The following is a 15,962-nucleotide window of genomic DNA, read 5'->3' as shown; positions in this document are numbered from 1 at the left end:
ACCAATTTTGTAAGTTTAAAAAAATTTAATATGAACTGATTAAAACATCAGTTTGAGCGATATGTATAAAATTTATATTATTTTAATCAATTTTTATTTAATATATTATTGAATTGAATTTAAAGTTTGACTCAATTTTAATCAAACCCTAGATGCCATCAACTATTCGCAATGCGGTATGGTATTAACACATTGCATTATGCACAAAATTTTCGGATTAAGAAATATGTGACCTTTACTAGTAATGGATTCTTCTTCCAATTGTTATTTACACTGAAGTTGACCATGACAATATCCAGGTCAAATCTACCAATTTACATCAACACTTCATACCTGATACGCAAGTTGCCTTCAAATCAGTATAACATCGAACACTTGGTATTCTGCTTCAGAAATTTGCCAATCCCAATTATTACAGCAAAAACACAATGCCGAAATGCATGATCTATAGCCACAAAGCACAAATGATCCAACATATTTCAGATCTCCCCGGTTGTAAAACTGTGTACAGAATTGTGTTAGGCAGCAGCAACATTCTAACAACTGGTCAAATTCAAAGAAATTTACACATACTATGCCTTAAAAAAGAAATAAATTAGTTGCATCTGACAGACAAGTTGGGCAGAAGCAGCAACTCTACATGCTGAGTCATTTTTGAAATGCAAATATCGGTCTGTCAAATCCAGTTTTGCTGTCTGATAAGCCATCAGAAGTGATGACTTCCACCCTTCTAAATCCAATCTACAAAACATCAATCAAGCATCTTAACATGTAGTTGATAATATGGCCGGCATAAAATTTCCCTAAACCTTAAGGGTTTCATTCAGAAAACCCATACTGCCAAGTGCTAACAGAACAAAAACATAGTAGATACCTTATCCAGAAGAATTTCCTGAAACTGCTCAGGATGGTAGACAATATTTTGATAATTGGCAGCAGTGGTCTGTATAAGTAAAAAGTGCAACTTCATAAAATATATTTCACAAAGAAACTGTTATTCTAATTCAATATTTGAAAATTTTTATCTCGTAAAATTTCAGTTTTCATAAGCAGAGCCGAAAGACGAACTACATAATGGTTGCTTCTCAATGATCAACAACTTAACCTATTTGTGTCCCCATCCAGCCTTGGCAGAAGCCATCACATACATTATACAGTTGCCGTTTATATTTCAGGTTTTCAGCAACCTTTCTTATAGAATTATTGATTAAAAAAATAAAGAAAATAATTAGCATACAATATGATCCTATATATTGCTCAGCAAAATCACAAAGAAAATAGAAGCCCAGAAGAATTAATACCTGAGACACACGACGGTTCTTTTCATATGATCGCCAAGGTTGGGGTTCCAACACAAATATGCCACCCTACTCACAATGAAAATTTAAATTTCAGTATAGAGTTTACAAGGCCATTTCATAAGCCAAGACACAATGCAACATAACCCTGACTATCCTTAATAAAGGCATGGAAACATTTTTTCTATAGCACAAGAAATGCAGCAATTACCGGGTGAAGAAGTCTCCATATCCTTGTAAACAAAGTTATCAATCCATCATCACCCCAGTTCAAATGAATCCATTTCGTTACACTCAAACTGCATTCCAGAAATCAAATCCATTTCATCACATGTGCAGAACATCAAAGTAAAATGAATATGAAATGTGAACTTGTTGTTGGCCATGAAAGGCCCAAATTCATTTTCTAGACAAAAAGTCACAGTTATAAATAATCCAGAGTACAATAACCAAAAAGCATGAATTAAGAAGAAAAATGAAATGTTTCATCAATCAATGAGATTAACTCATCCACATAAAGTAAGGTAACTATCCAAAAACCAAGTGAGGAAAGAGTAGAAACAAGAAGAATTGAGTGCATGAGCAAACGAATGCATAAACGCATGTAACAATAGGGAGCAGAGGCAATGATCTTGGCATCTTCAATCCAAAATTACAAAAAAAAAAAGCACATAATTTATTAATAATAATAATAATATTAATAATAGTGACAACAGTGTTCTCTTCTGAACATACAAGAATACCCTTTGTGCAGTTGTTCAAGATTAAACTTACACCACTTAATTTTCAAATAAAGGCACAGCAGCATTAGCTAGGAATTAAATGATTCATAAACCGACCAGTAGAAGGAATTCTACTCATTATGGTTTTAGATTAAAAAAATGACTGTGCCAATCATTTTGGAGACAGAGAGAACACCAATCAATTAGGAAAAAGATGAAAGAGTGGGAGAAACAAGAATTTTGTAGTTGCAAAATTATTTTTCAGAAAAACTCTGTACATCATTTTATGTGAAATCTTGAAATGAAATTAATCTTATCCAAGTATTATCGCCTAGCTCTCTTGTTTTGCCACTTCTTAAACTTCTGAGATACATGCAAATGTTTTTTTTGGAGGTAAGACAAAATAAATAAGAACTTACCACAGAATTGTATCATACTGACTCTGTAATGGATGTTGACTATGAACAAAATTTTCTTGTTGGAAGGAAACTATGTCATGCAGATCCCTTTCTACAAGAGGAGAACAATCTTTTGAAACTTCCTCCTCTGCATTGGCAATAACAGTTAACCCAAGCTGACGACCATCTGTATTCCCTGAAACATCCAATCTGGAAGCCTGAGCACGATTTCTCTCATCCTTTTCCTTTTTCACAATTTTCCTAAGGTGCCAATATGCATCCTCAACTCGATCTGCAGGATTAAAACAAGAGTCATTAGAAGTCATCACAATTTCAACATTTATCACTCCACATCTGAAGCGTGTGTAGAACCATTAACTAGAACTGCAAGCAAAGAGCCATTACTGCCCCCCTGCTCAACCAACAAAGATTTGCAGCCCAAAATCAAGTGGAGGCATATCAACACATACAAATGCATTTTTATTGCAATTTAGCACACATCTTGAAAAAAAATCGATATAATGGATACAACATTTAGGCATTTATCATTAATAGTAATATGTTACTTGTTCAGTATATCATCTAAAGAATTTGGAGGTCAACTAAACTTTGAAGAGTCTAGTGAAATGTGATCATCAAAATTCATTACTAGTTTGGCCTAACAAGCTGATCATATCAATTACAGGAATTCCGGAATAATCAAAATCTTACTGGAATCAATGTCAATTCCAAGAATACTTCGGCACCGAAACTTTTTAGCTGCCCAAGACAAACGAAAATCATTTCTGGAAAAAAGAAATAATCAAATTAAGAAAAAAAAAGATTAAAAGATACCGATTTGAATAGTTATAATGCCACTGTTACAACCAATGTCGAGACACTTTTTATCTTGAAACCACTCCTTCTTAAAAACCTTAAGACGCGGATCTTCATCAAAGCCCCCGCCAATCTGTATAACAAACACACTCACAGTCGTACTAAACTCTTTAAAATTCTAAATAGAGAAAACGAGAAGAAGCAAGTAGTTACACGATAGCCGTAGTAATTTTTGTAATTTCCGAACGGAAAAACTTCTTTACGTTTCCTCTTCTTCACTTGTACAAGTTGTTGTTCAGCTTCATCACCCCCTTTCTTTTCTGCAACTTTGTGCTGCTTCTTCTCCATGTTTAGGGTTCATCTTCTGAAGAATTTATTCAGCTATTTATAGTTACAATTGCCGAAACCAAACGGCAGGATGCTCCTCTGGTTTATTTCCATTTTTTAAAAAAAAGATTTACTTACTTTCTTAATACAATTCAATAAAATAAAACTATGCTACCAATTTTATTTATATAAATAGTAACATATTTAATGTAAAGATAAAATAATATTCAATTATATAATAATACATATAAAATATATATGTATTTATATATTTAAAATGTGTATATATAACCTAATATAGTAATATTTGATTAGATGATTTTTCTAATCACATGATATCATCTCAGTTCATAAGGATTTATTTAAAAATATTTTCAAAAATAAATTATCTGAATTATGTGTAATTCAACTAAAGTTAAATTCAAATCGAGCTTGTTTGAACTCAAACTTGATTTGAACAAGTCTGAAATGAATTCAATTCAGGTGAGCTCGACTCTGAGAATTCAAAAATTTTGAACTCAAACTTTAGAGGTGTTAGACTTGTCAAGTTGTTGAACTTGAAAATTTTAATACAAAACAATATTACTTTAACTAATATGCATTAAAATAACGTCATATTAGTATCGAACTGAATTTAAAATTCTATTCAAGCTCGACTCTTTTGAAACGAGTCAAGTTTGAGCATCTTTGAAACAAACTTAAACATCTTTAAAATAAATTTAAACTCAATTTAATTTAACTCTACTCAATTCGAATGCAACTGTACATGCTACATTAGCAATATGATCTTGTTTAAGATATACAACACAACATTTAGGTGTGCGACATACTCATTTGCAAATTAGTCCGTGAAGTATAATAACATAACGACAACCCCCAACGCCCTTTTTCTTCTGCTACAATTTATATTTAACGTCAAACAAATTAATAACCACTATCTAAATATAACACTAATATAAATTAACAAAACTACACTAGTATAGATTAAGAATAATACAAGATGGTGATGTTATCTTTTATATGTATTATTGCTCCTCCTCCCCCTTTTTCTTCTTTCATCTGTTTTCATACAAGTATTTTTTAGGGAAAATTCCTTTGGAAATCCCCTTATGGTAGACCTTAATCTATTATTTGAATTTGAATGAGTGAACAAGAGTTATCTCTATGCCAATGACATTTTCTTTGGGGGGCGAATAGTAAGAGTTTATAAGGGTGTTACGTTTTATAATTCTAATAGGTTTCTTTTTTTTGATAAAATTGTAACTATAACCTTACTTTAAAGTAAAACTTTTACTTTATAAAATACAAAATTGAAGTCATCTATTCTTTAGTTGCTCGTTTAAGTGTTTAAATATCAAACATATTTTTATAGATTTCGTATTAAAGAATTACTTAATCATTGTCTAATGAGAATTGTATTGGTTGTATTCAGAGAGTTAACTTTCAAGAGAACTCTTTTACCCTACAACAAGATTGGTATTTCCTTTTTAATACTAATATGACTTTAATTTAGTTCTAATCTGGTCTACAATTATTTCTCCCTCGGAAGTATATATCACATCTAAGTTATTTTAATGCATAGTACATGCATGTGAACAATATTCTAGGTATCTTAAAAAATTATAAAATTTAAAATAAAAATTAGCAAAAAAATCTACATTTTACATTTAAAACTTAAAAAATTTAAAACATAATAAGAGGGTATTGAATCAAATAAATAAAAAATTTGATAATCTTAATATATTATAAAAAAGATTTAAATACAAATTTTTTTATACATGTCAAACTATCCTTTGCGATTTACTCTTTTAACTTTCTCGATATCATGTTAATAAATTGCAATGAAATGGCTATGTAGTTAATATATATATATATAAGGTCAATCCGATTTCAGAGCAACCTAGTTTAAATGTGTATAATGGGAACAGTTTAACTGATCGCCAGAGATACAGCCACAAAAATTTACTGTTCAAACTGACTTGTTCGAGCTACATATAGTTTACTAAAAATGGAAAATGAAAGCAAATTTGACAAATTTATCGGCAAACAATTTCAACCACAAATTATTAGAGGCAAGGGAAGCAGTGGAGGAATAGTATAAATTGTCAACAGTGATGAAGGTTGTAAACACAACACAAAGTTATTGTATTTCAGATATGAAGTCAATCATATACGGTGTCATATGTATTCTTCCACTCTTGTTCATTTCTGCTTCCGCAGGTCCTGCAAACTTTGAGATAAAAGGTCCTGGATTAGCTGAGCAAAAGGGTCCTGGATTGGCTGAGCAAAAGGGTCCTGGAATAGCTGAGCAAAAGGGTCCAGGATTAGCTGAGCAAAAGGGTCCTGGAATAGCTGAGCAAAAGGGTCCTGCAATAGCTGGGACAAAAGGTCTTGCAACAGCTGAGACGAATTTTCCTGGAAAATGGGAGCTAGTAACTCCTAATTCTGGTATCTCGGCAATGCATCTAATTTTGCTCCCAAAAGTAAACAAGGCTTTGATGTATGATGCCACTGTATGGAGGATATCAAATATTACATTGCCGCCTGAGAAGATGCCTTGCCGTATTGCTAACCCGGCCACCGGTGAACAAGACTGTTGGGCACATTCAGTCTTGCTTGATTATGAAACAGGACAACTGACGCCCCTCAAGGTAGATTAGAAGTTGATGAAATGTTAAACGTAATAGTTTGAATGATAATATGATTTTATTCAATGTAACAGATTGTGAGCGATACATGGTGCTCATCTGGAGGCCTCACAGTGGCAGGAGACTTTGTGGGCACCGGTGGTTTTAGAGACGGAGCAAACACCGTGAGATTTCTCGACTCTTGTGAAAAGTGTGATTGGAGGGAATACCCAAATGCGCTTGCACAACCCAGATGGTAGATATATATATATATCTTCTTTTCTTTTCAATATTTTTTATTTTTTTTTCTATATTCAAATGGAAAAGGAATTTATTTGGTTGAAATCAAACAGGTACGCAACACAAGTAACTTTACCTGATGCTTCCGCCGTGGTGTTTGGTGGCCGTGGCGTTTATGATTACGAATTCATTCCAGCGGAAAAACAAACCAACAAGGATGCCATCTTCCTCCCCTTGCTCAAAGACACCCATGATAGGTTGCCTAATATGAACCCACCACTACCAGACGATTCACTTGAAAATAATTTATACCCTTTTGTCCACCTTGCCCCCGATGGCAATCTCTTCATTTTTGCCAACAATCGTGGTATCTTGCTGAATCCAAAGACAAATCAAGTCGTCCGTGATTATCCAATTCTTCCAGGAGGAGCCCGTAATTACCCAGCATCAGGAATGTCCGTTCTCCTCCCATTACAACTCGTACAAGGGAAGGAAATTGTCGATGCTGAAGTATTGATTTGCGGTGGTGCACCTCGAGATTCATTTTATTATGCAGAGAAGCAAAAGAAATTTTTGCCTGCGTTACAAGATTGTGGAAGAATACAAATCTTAAACCCCAAGCCAGTTTGGGCGATAGAGAAAATGCCTGCTCCTCGTGTTATGGGCGATATGACGATTCTTCCAAGTGGAGACGTGTTAATGCTCAATGGCGCAAAAACGGGCACATCAGCATGGAATGATGCCGAAGAACCTTATATGGCTCCAGTTTTATATAAGACTACAGCACCAGAAGGCTTAAGATTTAAGGAATTAGCACCTTCAAACATTGCAAGAATGTATCATTCTGTAGCTGGAGTTTTACCAGATGGAAAAGTTCTGGTAGCAGGAAGCAACACTCACGATGGATATGAATATAATGCCAAATACCCCACGGAGCTTAGGGTTGAGAAATTTTCTCCCCCTTACTTGGATCCAGCATTGGCTCCTTTAAGGCTACAAATAGTGGTTGATCTTTCTGACAAAGTGCTTGCTTATGGCAAACAATTCTCCATTAAGGTTAAGTCTGAGGAAAAACTTCTTAACAAGGAAGATCTCAAAGTGACAATGTATGCTCCACCTTTCACCACACATGGTATCTCAATGAGTCAAAGACTGGTTATCTTACCTGTTGTGGAAGTAACAAGCACTCCTGGAGTTCACAACATTGCGGCTGGGGCACCCATGGCTGGCACATTGGCTCCTGCAGGATATTATCTTCTTTCTGTCGTTTACAAAGGAGTGCCAAGCGTATCTATGTGGGTTCAAATTAAGTAGAGCAGATTCGGGCTACTGATGATAATCATATGTTTACTTGTAAATCTTTATGCTCTCATTTCAGAATTTCATTGAAGACAAAAATAACTGGTCATGTTTTTTAAGATCAGATCTTTTAGATCTAAATTAATAAGAATTCATTCAATATTTATAATGTTAGAAATTGCAGTCTGATTTTACATTTTTAATTCATGATTTATATCTCTAGCAAATATTTACACATATTTGACTTAGCAAAAAACATTAAAACTTCTAAAGAAAGACCCAAGTTTGAACCTCTATCATATTTATAAACCATAACGTATTTTATGTAATAGTTGTGGATTCGATCACTATAGTACATTAAGTTCACTCATCCAACCAATACCGGTGGAGTCATGGTTAATTAAAAAAAAAATTCTAAACATGTATGTATGTTAATAATATTTAAAAAACATATAAAGATTAAGAGTTGATCCCTGTATTTAAATTTTTCTTGAATTTAAACATAATATCAAGACACTCCCGTTATCTTTTAAATTATATAGTCAAATTACCAATATTTCGGACAGAGAATTTACATGAAAAAATATTCAAATAAAATTTAGTCATACTTATTTTACGCCTTATATTTTTCCAACTTCAACCATCAATAAAACTACCTTTAATTCCTATAAAAGCATTGGTAATTTTACTCCGACATTTTAGGCATTGTTTGAATTAAAACATTTGCCTTGACTCCTTTGACACAAACATGCCAGTATATGTAATTAATAAAACTATACATATAAATAATATATATAACTATATATAAAAATAATGACGTGTCATCATGTAATTAAGTATTATTTTATCTTTAATTTTTAACTATTTAATCACATAATAATACATTATTGTTTGTATACATAATTGTATGCAAACATTATACACATAACATTCACTACGCGAATGTAAATAAGCAAGAAAAGGTCAATAGTTCTAAAAGTAAATTACTAAATAAGTCATACAATTAAGCTTTTTCTTAGCAGGCCCTTTTAGTGGAACAAGCTTATGCATAAGTGTAGAATTATTCGTATAAATAATGACCATAAATTTAAATATAAATAATAACATATTATAATGTGATTGATTAACATTTTATTTTTAATTCAAAATTATATAATATATAATAATATATTATTATTTATACCAAATTTGTATTAGTTATATATACATATAGTTTTATTACATGTGTAAACCATAGAATTACATAGAGATTTTAAGCATTCATTTGAAATCCATGAATTTAAATAAGAATATAATTCTCCATTTGGGTGGACATGGCTAGTTCGCAAACTTTGTTGCCTGTCCTATTCTTTCTCTGCAATTGCATTTCATCAAGGTTTAGTTGACGCAAATATTTTCAAATAATAAAACCATATGCACATAATTTAATCATACAGTTGAGTACTTAAATAATGTATCACCGTGTAATTAGATAATTTTGAATTAATGATAAAATAATATTCAATTCAATGAGGATATATCATCTAAATACTTAATTTTATATTCAAAATTAGATACATATAATATTATTATATTTACAATTATGTTATTAATTATATAAAAAAATTTTATTTACAATATTGTCATTATATTATATAATCGGTTTTATTATACAAAATGCATTTCACTCTTTTAAACAAGTATCCGTCCTGGCCTTCGCTTCTTTTTTGTCTCTTGCTCATTTCTTTTTTCACAAGATTTTTAACTCTCTTCCACCTTTATTTCATATAATTATTCGGATTTTCCTTCGTGTATCAATTACATCCCTTTTTGTTATTTTGACTATTTAATTAGAATGAAATAGGGTTTGAGTTATATTGGGTTGTTGAAGTTTTATTTAAATTTGATTTTTGGACTATTTATGGGGCTAATTTGACTATTTGGTTTGTTTTGGGAGTGATTATTTCAAAGAAGATTTGTCTATTATGGGTTGTTTTTCGGTTGTTTGTAACACGTTTGAAGAAAGTCTTGCTTCAAATTGTGTCTATAGTTTTTATTCTCATTTTAAAATATTGAATCATTATTTCGAATATTTATAATCTTCCAACTTCATATAGTCTATTTGGTGCATTTATATGAGTATTTTGTCTTTATATGGTTGTCATTAGATTAGATATTTCTTGGAGGATTAATGTATTATCAGTTGAGCAAATATTTTAATCATTAAAGAGCTTTAATTACATTAATTTTTTTTTTTCTAAAATTTGGAAGAATGATTAATTGAGAATAAGAGATCCCATGATATTTGTGAAAAAAAAGACTTGTTTGAAGGTATGGTAATTTTTACACTTAAGGTGTTTATGATTTTGATTGTGTGAAATTAAGGTTAATTTAAGTTTAATTTCAATGTTTCGTTAGTAAAAATAAGTCTCTTGTTATACCTATAATCTCTTTTTATTACATTTTATTTATTAATTAATAATATATTGTTATTTTAAAATAGTATGAAGAGATTTATTAAAAGAAAGTAAATAATGATCTTATCATACGAACAAAGGAAAATATTGATGATTCAAGTAAAAATAGAGATATCGATTTGTAAGATCTTTTCGTGGATCTAAGTTTCAACTTTGAATTCCATATTATGATTCTAATATTCAATATCAAATAAAGAGAATATATTTGAAAATGGGTTCTTTCAACCTAAAGTCTATGAATTTCCTTTTAAAGATTTTGATGGATTTTCAATACGATTTGTTGTTTTATAGTTTAATGAATTTAATCAATGGTTAGTATATAGTGATGTCGAAGATAATTGTAAATATATTATTTAATAAATATTTATGATTATTTTAATTTAAAATATATTTATATTATTACAATATTAACCCTTTTAAGTTTTATTTCTGGGTAGCCACTGTATATTAAGTGAGGTGCACATCATTCAACAATTGTGCGAAAAGACGATGGCCTTTGGTTTGTGTTGCATCAAGGTTCTAGTAAATAATTTCGCTATATAGCCTAGCTCTTACAACAAAAATATTATTTACTGTCATATTTTATGATATTTAATTAAAAACCATTAAAGCTTATGAATTTTAAAAAAATAATAATTTACCATATAATTATTATAATAAATATATTTACTAACATTTTTGTTCAAACGTTTATATTAAAAACCATTAAAAATTATAAAAAAAAAAAGAAGATAAAAAAAAAAAAACTTATTATGTTATTGATAATGATTGATATTATAAAAATATTTACTAGTACTTTCATTATGATATTTATATTAAACTCTACCAAAAATTATGTGAAATTGAAAAAATAAAAACGTACCGGGGGTAATTTATTATAATTCTCACCATAAGAGTATTTTAACAACATATTTAATAATTATTTTTAATTTTGTAAATATGTTTAATTATTAATATTCTTTAATATTTACTGTCCCTATTTTTTTTCCCACTAATTTTTTAGTTTTATATATATCTAAGAGTATATATCTAAGAGTATAATGTTTTGTATATAAATAATTTGTATAATTTTATATATAAACAATAACATATCATTATATAATTTAATAATTTTAAATTAAAAATAAAATTATATATGTATATAGTTTTATTGATATTTAATTTTCTCTATAATTGTTCATGGTCTTCATGCACAACAAAATAATAATTTAAAATTTTAAAAATTCAAACAAAATCATAAACACTTACTAGGATCCATTCTTAATCTACTATTTAAAAAATCTGGTAAAACAACCGTAGGGGATTCCGAAGGAATCATGGCTCAGTGAATTTATGAAATGAAAGCATAAAGATTTATAAGGAAACATATAATTTTCATCAGTAGCTCGAATCTGCTCTACTTAATCTGAACCCACATGGAAACGCTTGGCACTCCTTTGTTAACGACAGAAAGAAGATAATATCCCGCAGGAGCCAATGTGCCAGCCATGGGTGCCCCAGCCACGACGTTGTGAACTCCAGGAGAAACATTGTTTGTTAGTTCCACGATAGGCAAGATAACCAGTCTTTGACTCATTGAGATACCATGTGTGGTGAAAGGTGGAGCATACATTGTCACTTTGAGATTTTCCTTGTTAAGTATTTTTTCATCACACTTAACCTTAACTGAGAAATGTCGGCCATAAGCAAGCACTTTGTCAGAAAGTTCAATCAGTATTGCTGGCCTGAAAGGACACAATGCTGGATCCAAGTAAGGGGGAGAAAATTTCTCAACCCTAAGCTCTGTGGGGTATTTGGCATTATATTCATATCCATCGTGAGTGTTGCTTCCTGCTACCAGAACTTTTCCATCTGGTAAAACTCCAGCTACAGAATGATACATTCTTGCAATGTTTGAAGGTGCTAATTCCTTAAATCTTAAGCCTTCTGGTGCTGTAGTCTTATATAAAACTGGAGCCATATAAGGTTCTTCGGCATCATTCCATGCTGATGTGCCCGTTTTTGCGCCATTGAGCATTAACACGTCTCCACTTGGAAGAATCATCATATCGCCCATAACACGTGGAGCTGGCATTTTCTCTATCGCCCAAACTGGATTGGGTTGCATGATTTGTAATCTTCCACAATCTTGTAACGCAGGCAAAAATTTCTTTTGCTTCTCTGCATAATAAAATGAATCTCGAGGTGCACCACCACAAATCAATACTTCGGCATTGACCAAATTCTGCTTTAGTTCAAGTTGTAACGGGAGGAGAACGGACATTCCTGATGCTGGGTAATTACGGGCTCCTCCTGGAAGAATTGGATAATCACGGACGACTTGATTTGTCTTTGGATTCAGCAAGATACCACGATTGTTGGCAAAAATGAAGAGATTGCCATCGGGGGCAAGGTGGACAAAAGGGTATAAATTATTTTCAAGTGAATCGTCTGGTAGTGGTGGGTTCATATTAGGCAACCTATCATGGGTGTCTTTGAGCAAGGGGAGGAAAATGGCATCCTTGTTGGTTTGTTTTTCCGCTGGAATGAATTCGTAATCATAAACACCACGGCCACCAAACACCACGGCGGAAGCATCAGGTAAAGTTACTTGTGTTGCGTACCTGTTTGATTTCAACCAAATAAATTCTTTTTTCATTTGAATATAGTAAAAAATAAAAAATATTGAAAGGAAAAGTAGATAAATATATATCCACCATCTGGGTTGTGCAAGTGCTTTTGGGTATTCCCTCCAATCGCATTTTTCACATGAGTCGAGAAATCTCACGGTGTTTGCTCCGTCTCTAAAACCACCGGTGCCCACAAAGTCTCCTTGCACCGTGAGGCCTCCAGATGAGCACCATGTATCGCTCACAATCTGTTACATTGAACAAAATCTTTTTAACATTCAAACTAATATGTTTAACATTTCATCAACTTCAAACCTACCTTGAGTGCCGTCAGTTGGCCTGTTTCATAATCAAGCAAGACTGAATGTGCCCAACAGTCTTGTTCACCGGTGGCCGGGTTAGCAATACGGCAAGGCATCTTCTCAGGAGGCAATGTAATATTTGATATCCTCCAAACAGTGGCATCATACATCAAAGCCTTGTTAACTTTTGGGAGCAAGATCAGATGCATTGCCGAGATACCAGAATTAGGAGTTACTAGCTCCCATTTTCCAGGAAAATTCGTCTCAGCTGTTGCAGGACCTTTTATCTCAGCTGTTCCAGGACCCTTTGGCTCAGCCATTCCAGGACCCGTTGGCTCAGCCATTCCAGGACCCGTTGGCTCAGCCATTCCAGGACCCTTTGGTTCAGCCATTCCAGGACCCTTTGGTTCAGCCATTCCAGGACCCTTTTGCTCAGCTATTCCAGGACCCTTTGGCTCAGCTATTCCAGGACCTGCGTAAGCAGAAACGAACAAGAGTGGAAGAATACATATGACACCGTATTTGATTGTCATCTTATCTGAAATACAATAACATTTCGTTGTGTTTACAACCTTCATCGCTCTTGATAATTTATACGATTCCTCGCTTGCCTCGCCTCTAATAATTTGTGGTTAAAATAGTTTGCCGATAAATTTGTCAAATTTGCTTTTGTTTTCCATTTTTAGTAAACTTATGTAGCTTGAACTAGTCGCTTTGAACAGTAAATATTTGTGGCTGCATCTCTGCCGACCAGTTAAACTGTTCTTCGTTCATTATATTTGTAAGAAATATATTTAAAAAATAGTAGTAATGTTACATTAATGTGTAAACAATAGTTATATATATTTTTTATATAATACATAAATTGAATAATGTTCAAATATAATTCTAGAGAGATTTATATAAACAAATTAACAATGTATATTTTTTAAAATATCCCTCCTAGAGTTGTGGTGTAGTGGGCGATTTCTTTCAGCAAAGGGAGGATGAAAATCTTCTAGTGCTAACTCAAACCTTTTTTTGGGGCCATTTCATCTCAATTTGTTAGCAAGATATCGAGAAAGTTCAAATGGCTAACGTCTCGTTATGTTTTAAATTTTTAAAGTTATTTTTGTTATTATTTCATAATTGTATTTTAAATTTTATTTAATAGTCAAGTTAATTGGATTCCTGAAATTATTGGGAAATTGGTAACTTTGTATCTAAGTAGAGGTATTAATGGGTCATATAGGGCCGATCTTGACATGATCCATTGAGTCTTTATATTAACCTAGGTTGAGACTCTGAATTATATATTTTAGTTGATGAAAAGAAATAGAATCAATAGTTTGACATTAAAAAAAGGACACAAACATATCTCACATCAATAATCTCTCACAAATTTTGACAATGGCTCATAAAAAATTATATCAAAAGGCTTTAGACAAACTATCCTTAAATAGGTCAAAGAGCATTTCAAAAACTCTTTCCCAAAGCCAATTCATCTTCAAGACTAAAACATCGTAGTCCAAATGAGGTACCACTTCCACGCCTTAAATTGATCTTCTCAACATTTTTCAACTAGCATGCAATTTTGTTCATTTGCTATACACTACGGTTAAAGGGCCCAGTTTCAAGAAGGAAACTATTGCGGAAACATCCACACCATACAACAAGACTTCTCACACTCAACATCAACGAGAGTAATAAGTCAACTGACAAAGGACTCCAAGTCCTCTTCCATGTATTGAACACGTTGGCTCCATCAAGTTGTTAGTTAATATCATTTTGGAGTACTAGATACCACGTCGAGCTCCATCAAGTTGTTACTTTTGGGAAATGTTGAAATGTTGAAGAGAAACACTCAACCTCACACCACTCAGTGAATCAAACAAGAAATTTTGAAGAAAGAAACCCTAGATCTAAGAAAAAGAAGAAGAAGAGTGAGATATTTGTGTGTAACATCAAATTTTTTTCTTAAAAAGGAATCAAAAGTCATTACAGATAAAAATGAGTCAATTTATGCATCTCATGGGTCTGATTTGGCAATTGGGGTGAAAGCCAATAAGCACCATTAATTACTTAAGAAAAAACAATAAAAGAATCAATCCCAGCCATTAAACCATAAGCGATGCCGTTTGGTTCTCTCCCATTAGCAGACTTAACTCCACTGTCACTTCTCATGGTATATATGCTTGTGGAGTCACTAACTTCGTCCACTTAGGTGCAACACATCTTCAGCTTTATTCTTAACATCCTCCCTTGAACCATATTATTAGAAGAAATAATATGGTCTGTAAAGATAATGAAGTCAAGAGGGGTAATTAGCAAAAAAACAACAACTTGAGTGCTAACCACTACAAAGCTTTGCTAATTTTTCAGCAGAATCACTTTTTTCATCGCAACTTGATTCTCCATTTATAGAACAACTTCACAGACTCCTTATCCTCCCTAAATCGAATCAGCAGATACAAGAGACAACTATACAACACTTCAACAATTGGTAAATCACTCCCAAAAACAACTAGAAGAGCAAAACAAGAAAGTGCCATAAACAGCCAAACATTTCCTGTAACCGTTTACACCAAATACTATCTCAACACCTGTAGAGGAACAGTTCAAGATAGTAGTTCACAGAAAGCTATGCATGTATCTGCATAATTTTCATAGCCGACTAACTGCCAACATCAGAGTCTATTTCAGAAGTTTCATGAGCCCTTTTACTGCCTTTCCCTGTATTGCCAGTTATCTGCATTAAAGAAATTACATTCAATCTTAGCCTCAGTTGTGCAAACCTATTCACAAATAATAGTTTTGTAAATAGATCAGCCACTTGATGTTTAGTAGGTACACATTGAATGGACACAGTTTTAGCACCTACTTGTTCTA

General features: G+C 32.4%; 3 protein-coding genes across 7 annotated transcripts; 1 reads left to right on the top strand and 2 right to left on the bottom strand.

Moving 5' to 3' along the window:
• Nucleotides 1-209: 209 nt before the first annotated feature.
• LOC123200071 (probable RNA methyltransferase At5g51130) lies at nt 210-3,687 on the bottom strand. 5 transcript variants are annotated; one of them, XR_006498499.1, is made up of 9 exons: nt 3,448-3,686; nt 3,253-3,367; nt 3,130-3,177; nt 2,440-2,710; nt 1,510-1,597; nt 1,302-1,367; nt 875-943; nt 574-741; nt 210-501 (listed from the first exon to the last, which is right to left on the bottom strand). XR_006498499.1 is itself a non-coding variant. In XM_044615174.1 (8 exons), exons 1-8 carry the CDS (start codon nt 3,580-3,582, stop codon nt 649-651), a joined length of 885 nt encoding a protein of 294 aa, XP_044471109.1. In that variant the 5' UTR covers nt 3,583-3,686; the 3' UTR covers nt 210-648. The 5 variants fall into 5 exon arrangements, 1 of the variants encoding a protein (XP_044471109.1); XR_006498500.1 differs by having other exon boundaries at nt 579-741; XM_044615174.1 differs by having other exon boundaries at nt 210-741.
• A 2,011-nt stretch (nt 3,688-5,698) lies between these two features.
• LOC123201039 (aldehyde oxidase GLOX1-like) lies at nt 5,699-7,868 on the top strand. The gene is made up of 3 exons (XM_044616485.1): nt 5,699-6,212; nt 6,284-6,444; nt 6,542-7,868. The coding sequence occupies exons 1-3, from the start codon at nt 5,718-5,720 to the stop codon at nt 7,740-7,742; spliced, it is 1,857 nt and encodes a 618-aa protein (XP_044472420.1). The 5' UTR covers nt 5,699-5,717; the 3' UTR covers nt 7,743-7,868.
• Nucleotides 7,869-11,420: 3,552 nt separating this feature from the next.
• LOC123201082 (aldehyde oxidase GLOX1-like) lies at nt 11,421-13,649 on the bottom strand. Its single transcript, XM_044616532.1, has 3 exons — nt 13,112-13,649; nt 12,880-13,040; nt 11,421-12,786 (listed from the first exon to the last, which is right to left on the bottom strand). Exons 1-3 carry the CDS (start codon nt 13,625-13,627, stop codon nt 11,580-11,582), a joined length of 1,884 nt encoding a protein of 627 aa, XP_044472467.1. The 5' UTR covers nt 13,628-13,649; the 3' UTR covers nt 11,421-11,579.
• Between the last annotated feature and the right edge of the window lie 2,313 nt (nt 13,650-15,962).

The sequence above is a fragment of the Mangifera indica genome, chromosome 17 (assembly GCF_011075055.1).
Source record: "Mangifera indica cultivar Alphonso chromosome 17, CATAS_Mindica_2.1, whole genome shotgun sequence".
NCBI classification, from domain to species: domain Eukaryota; kingdom Viridiplantae; phylum Streptophyta; class Magnoliopsida; order Sapindales; family Anacardiaceae; genus Mangifera; species Mangifera indica.
The sequence above is the reverse complement of the archived record's forward strand: the minus strand, read 5'-3'. Positions and strand labels throughout refer to the sequence as shown.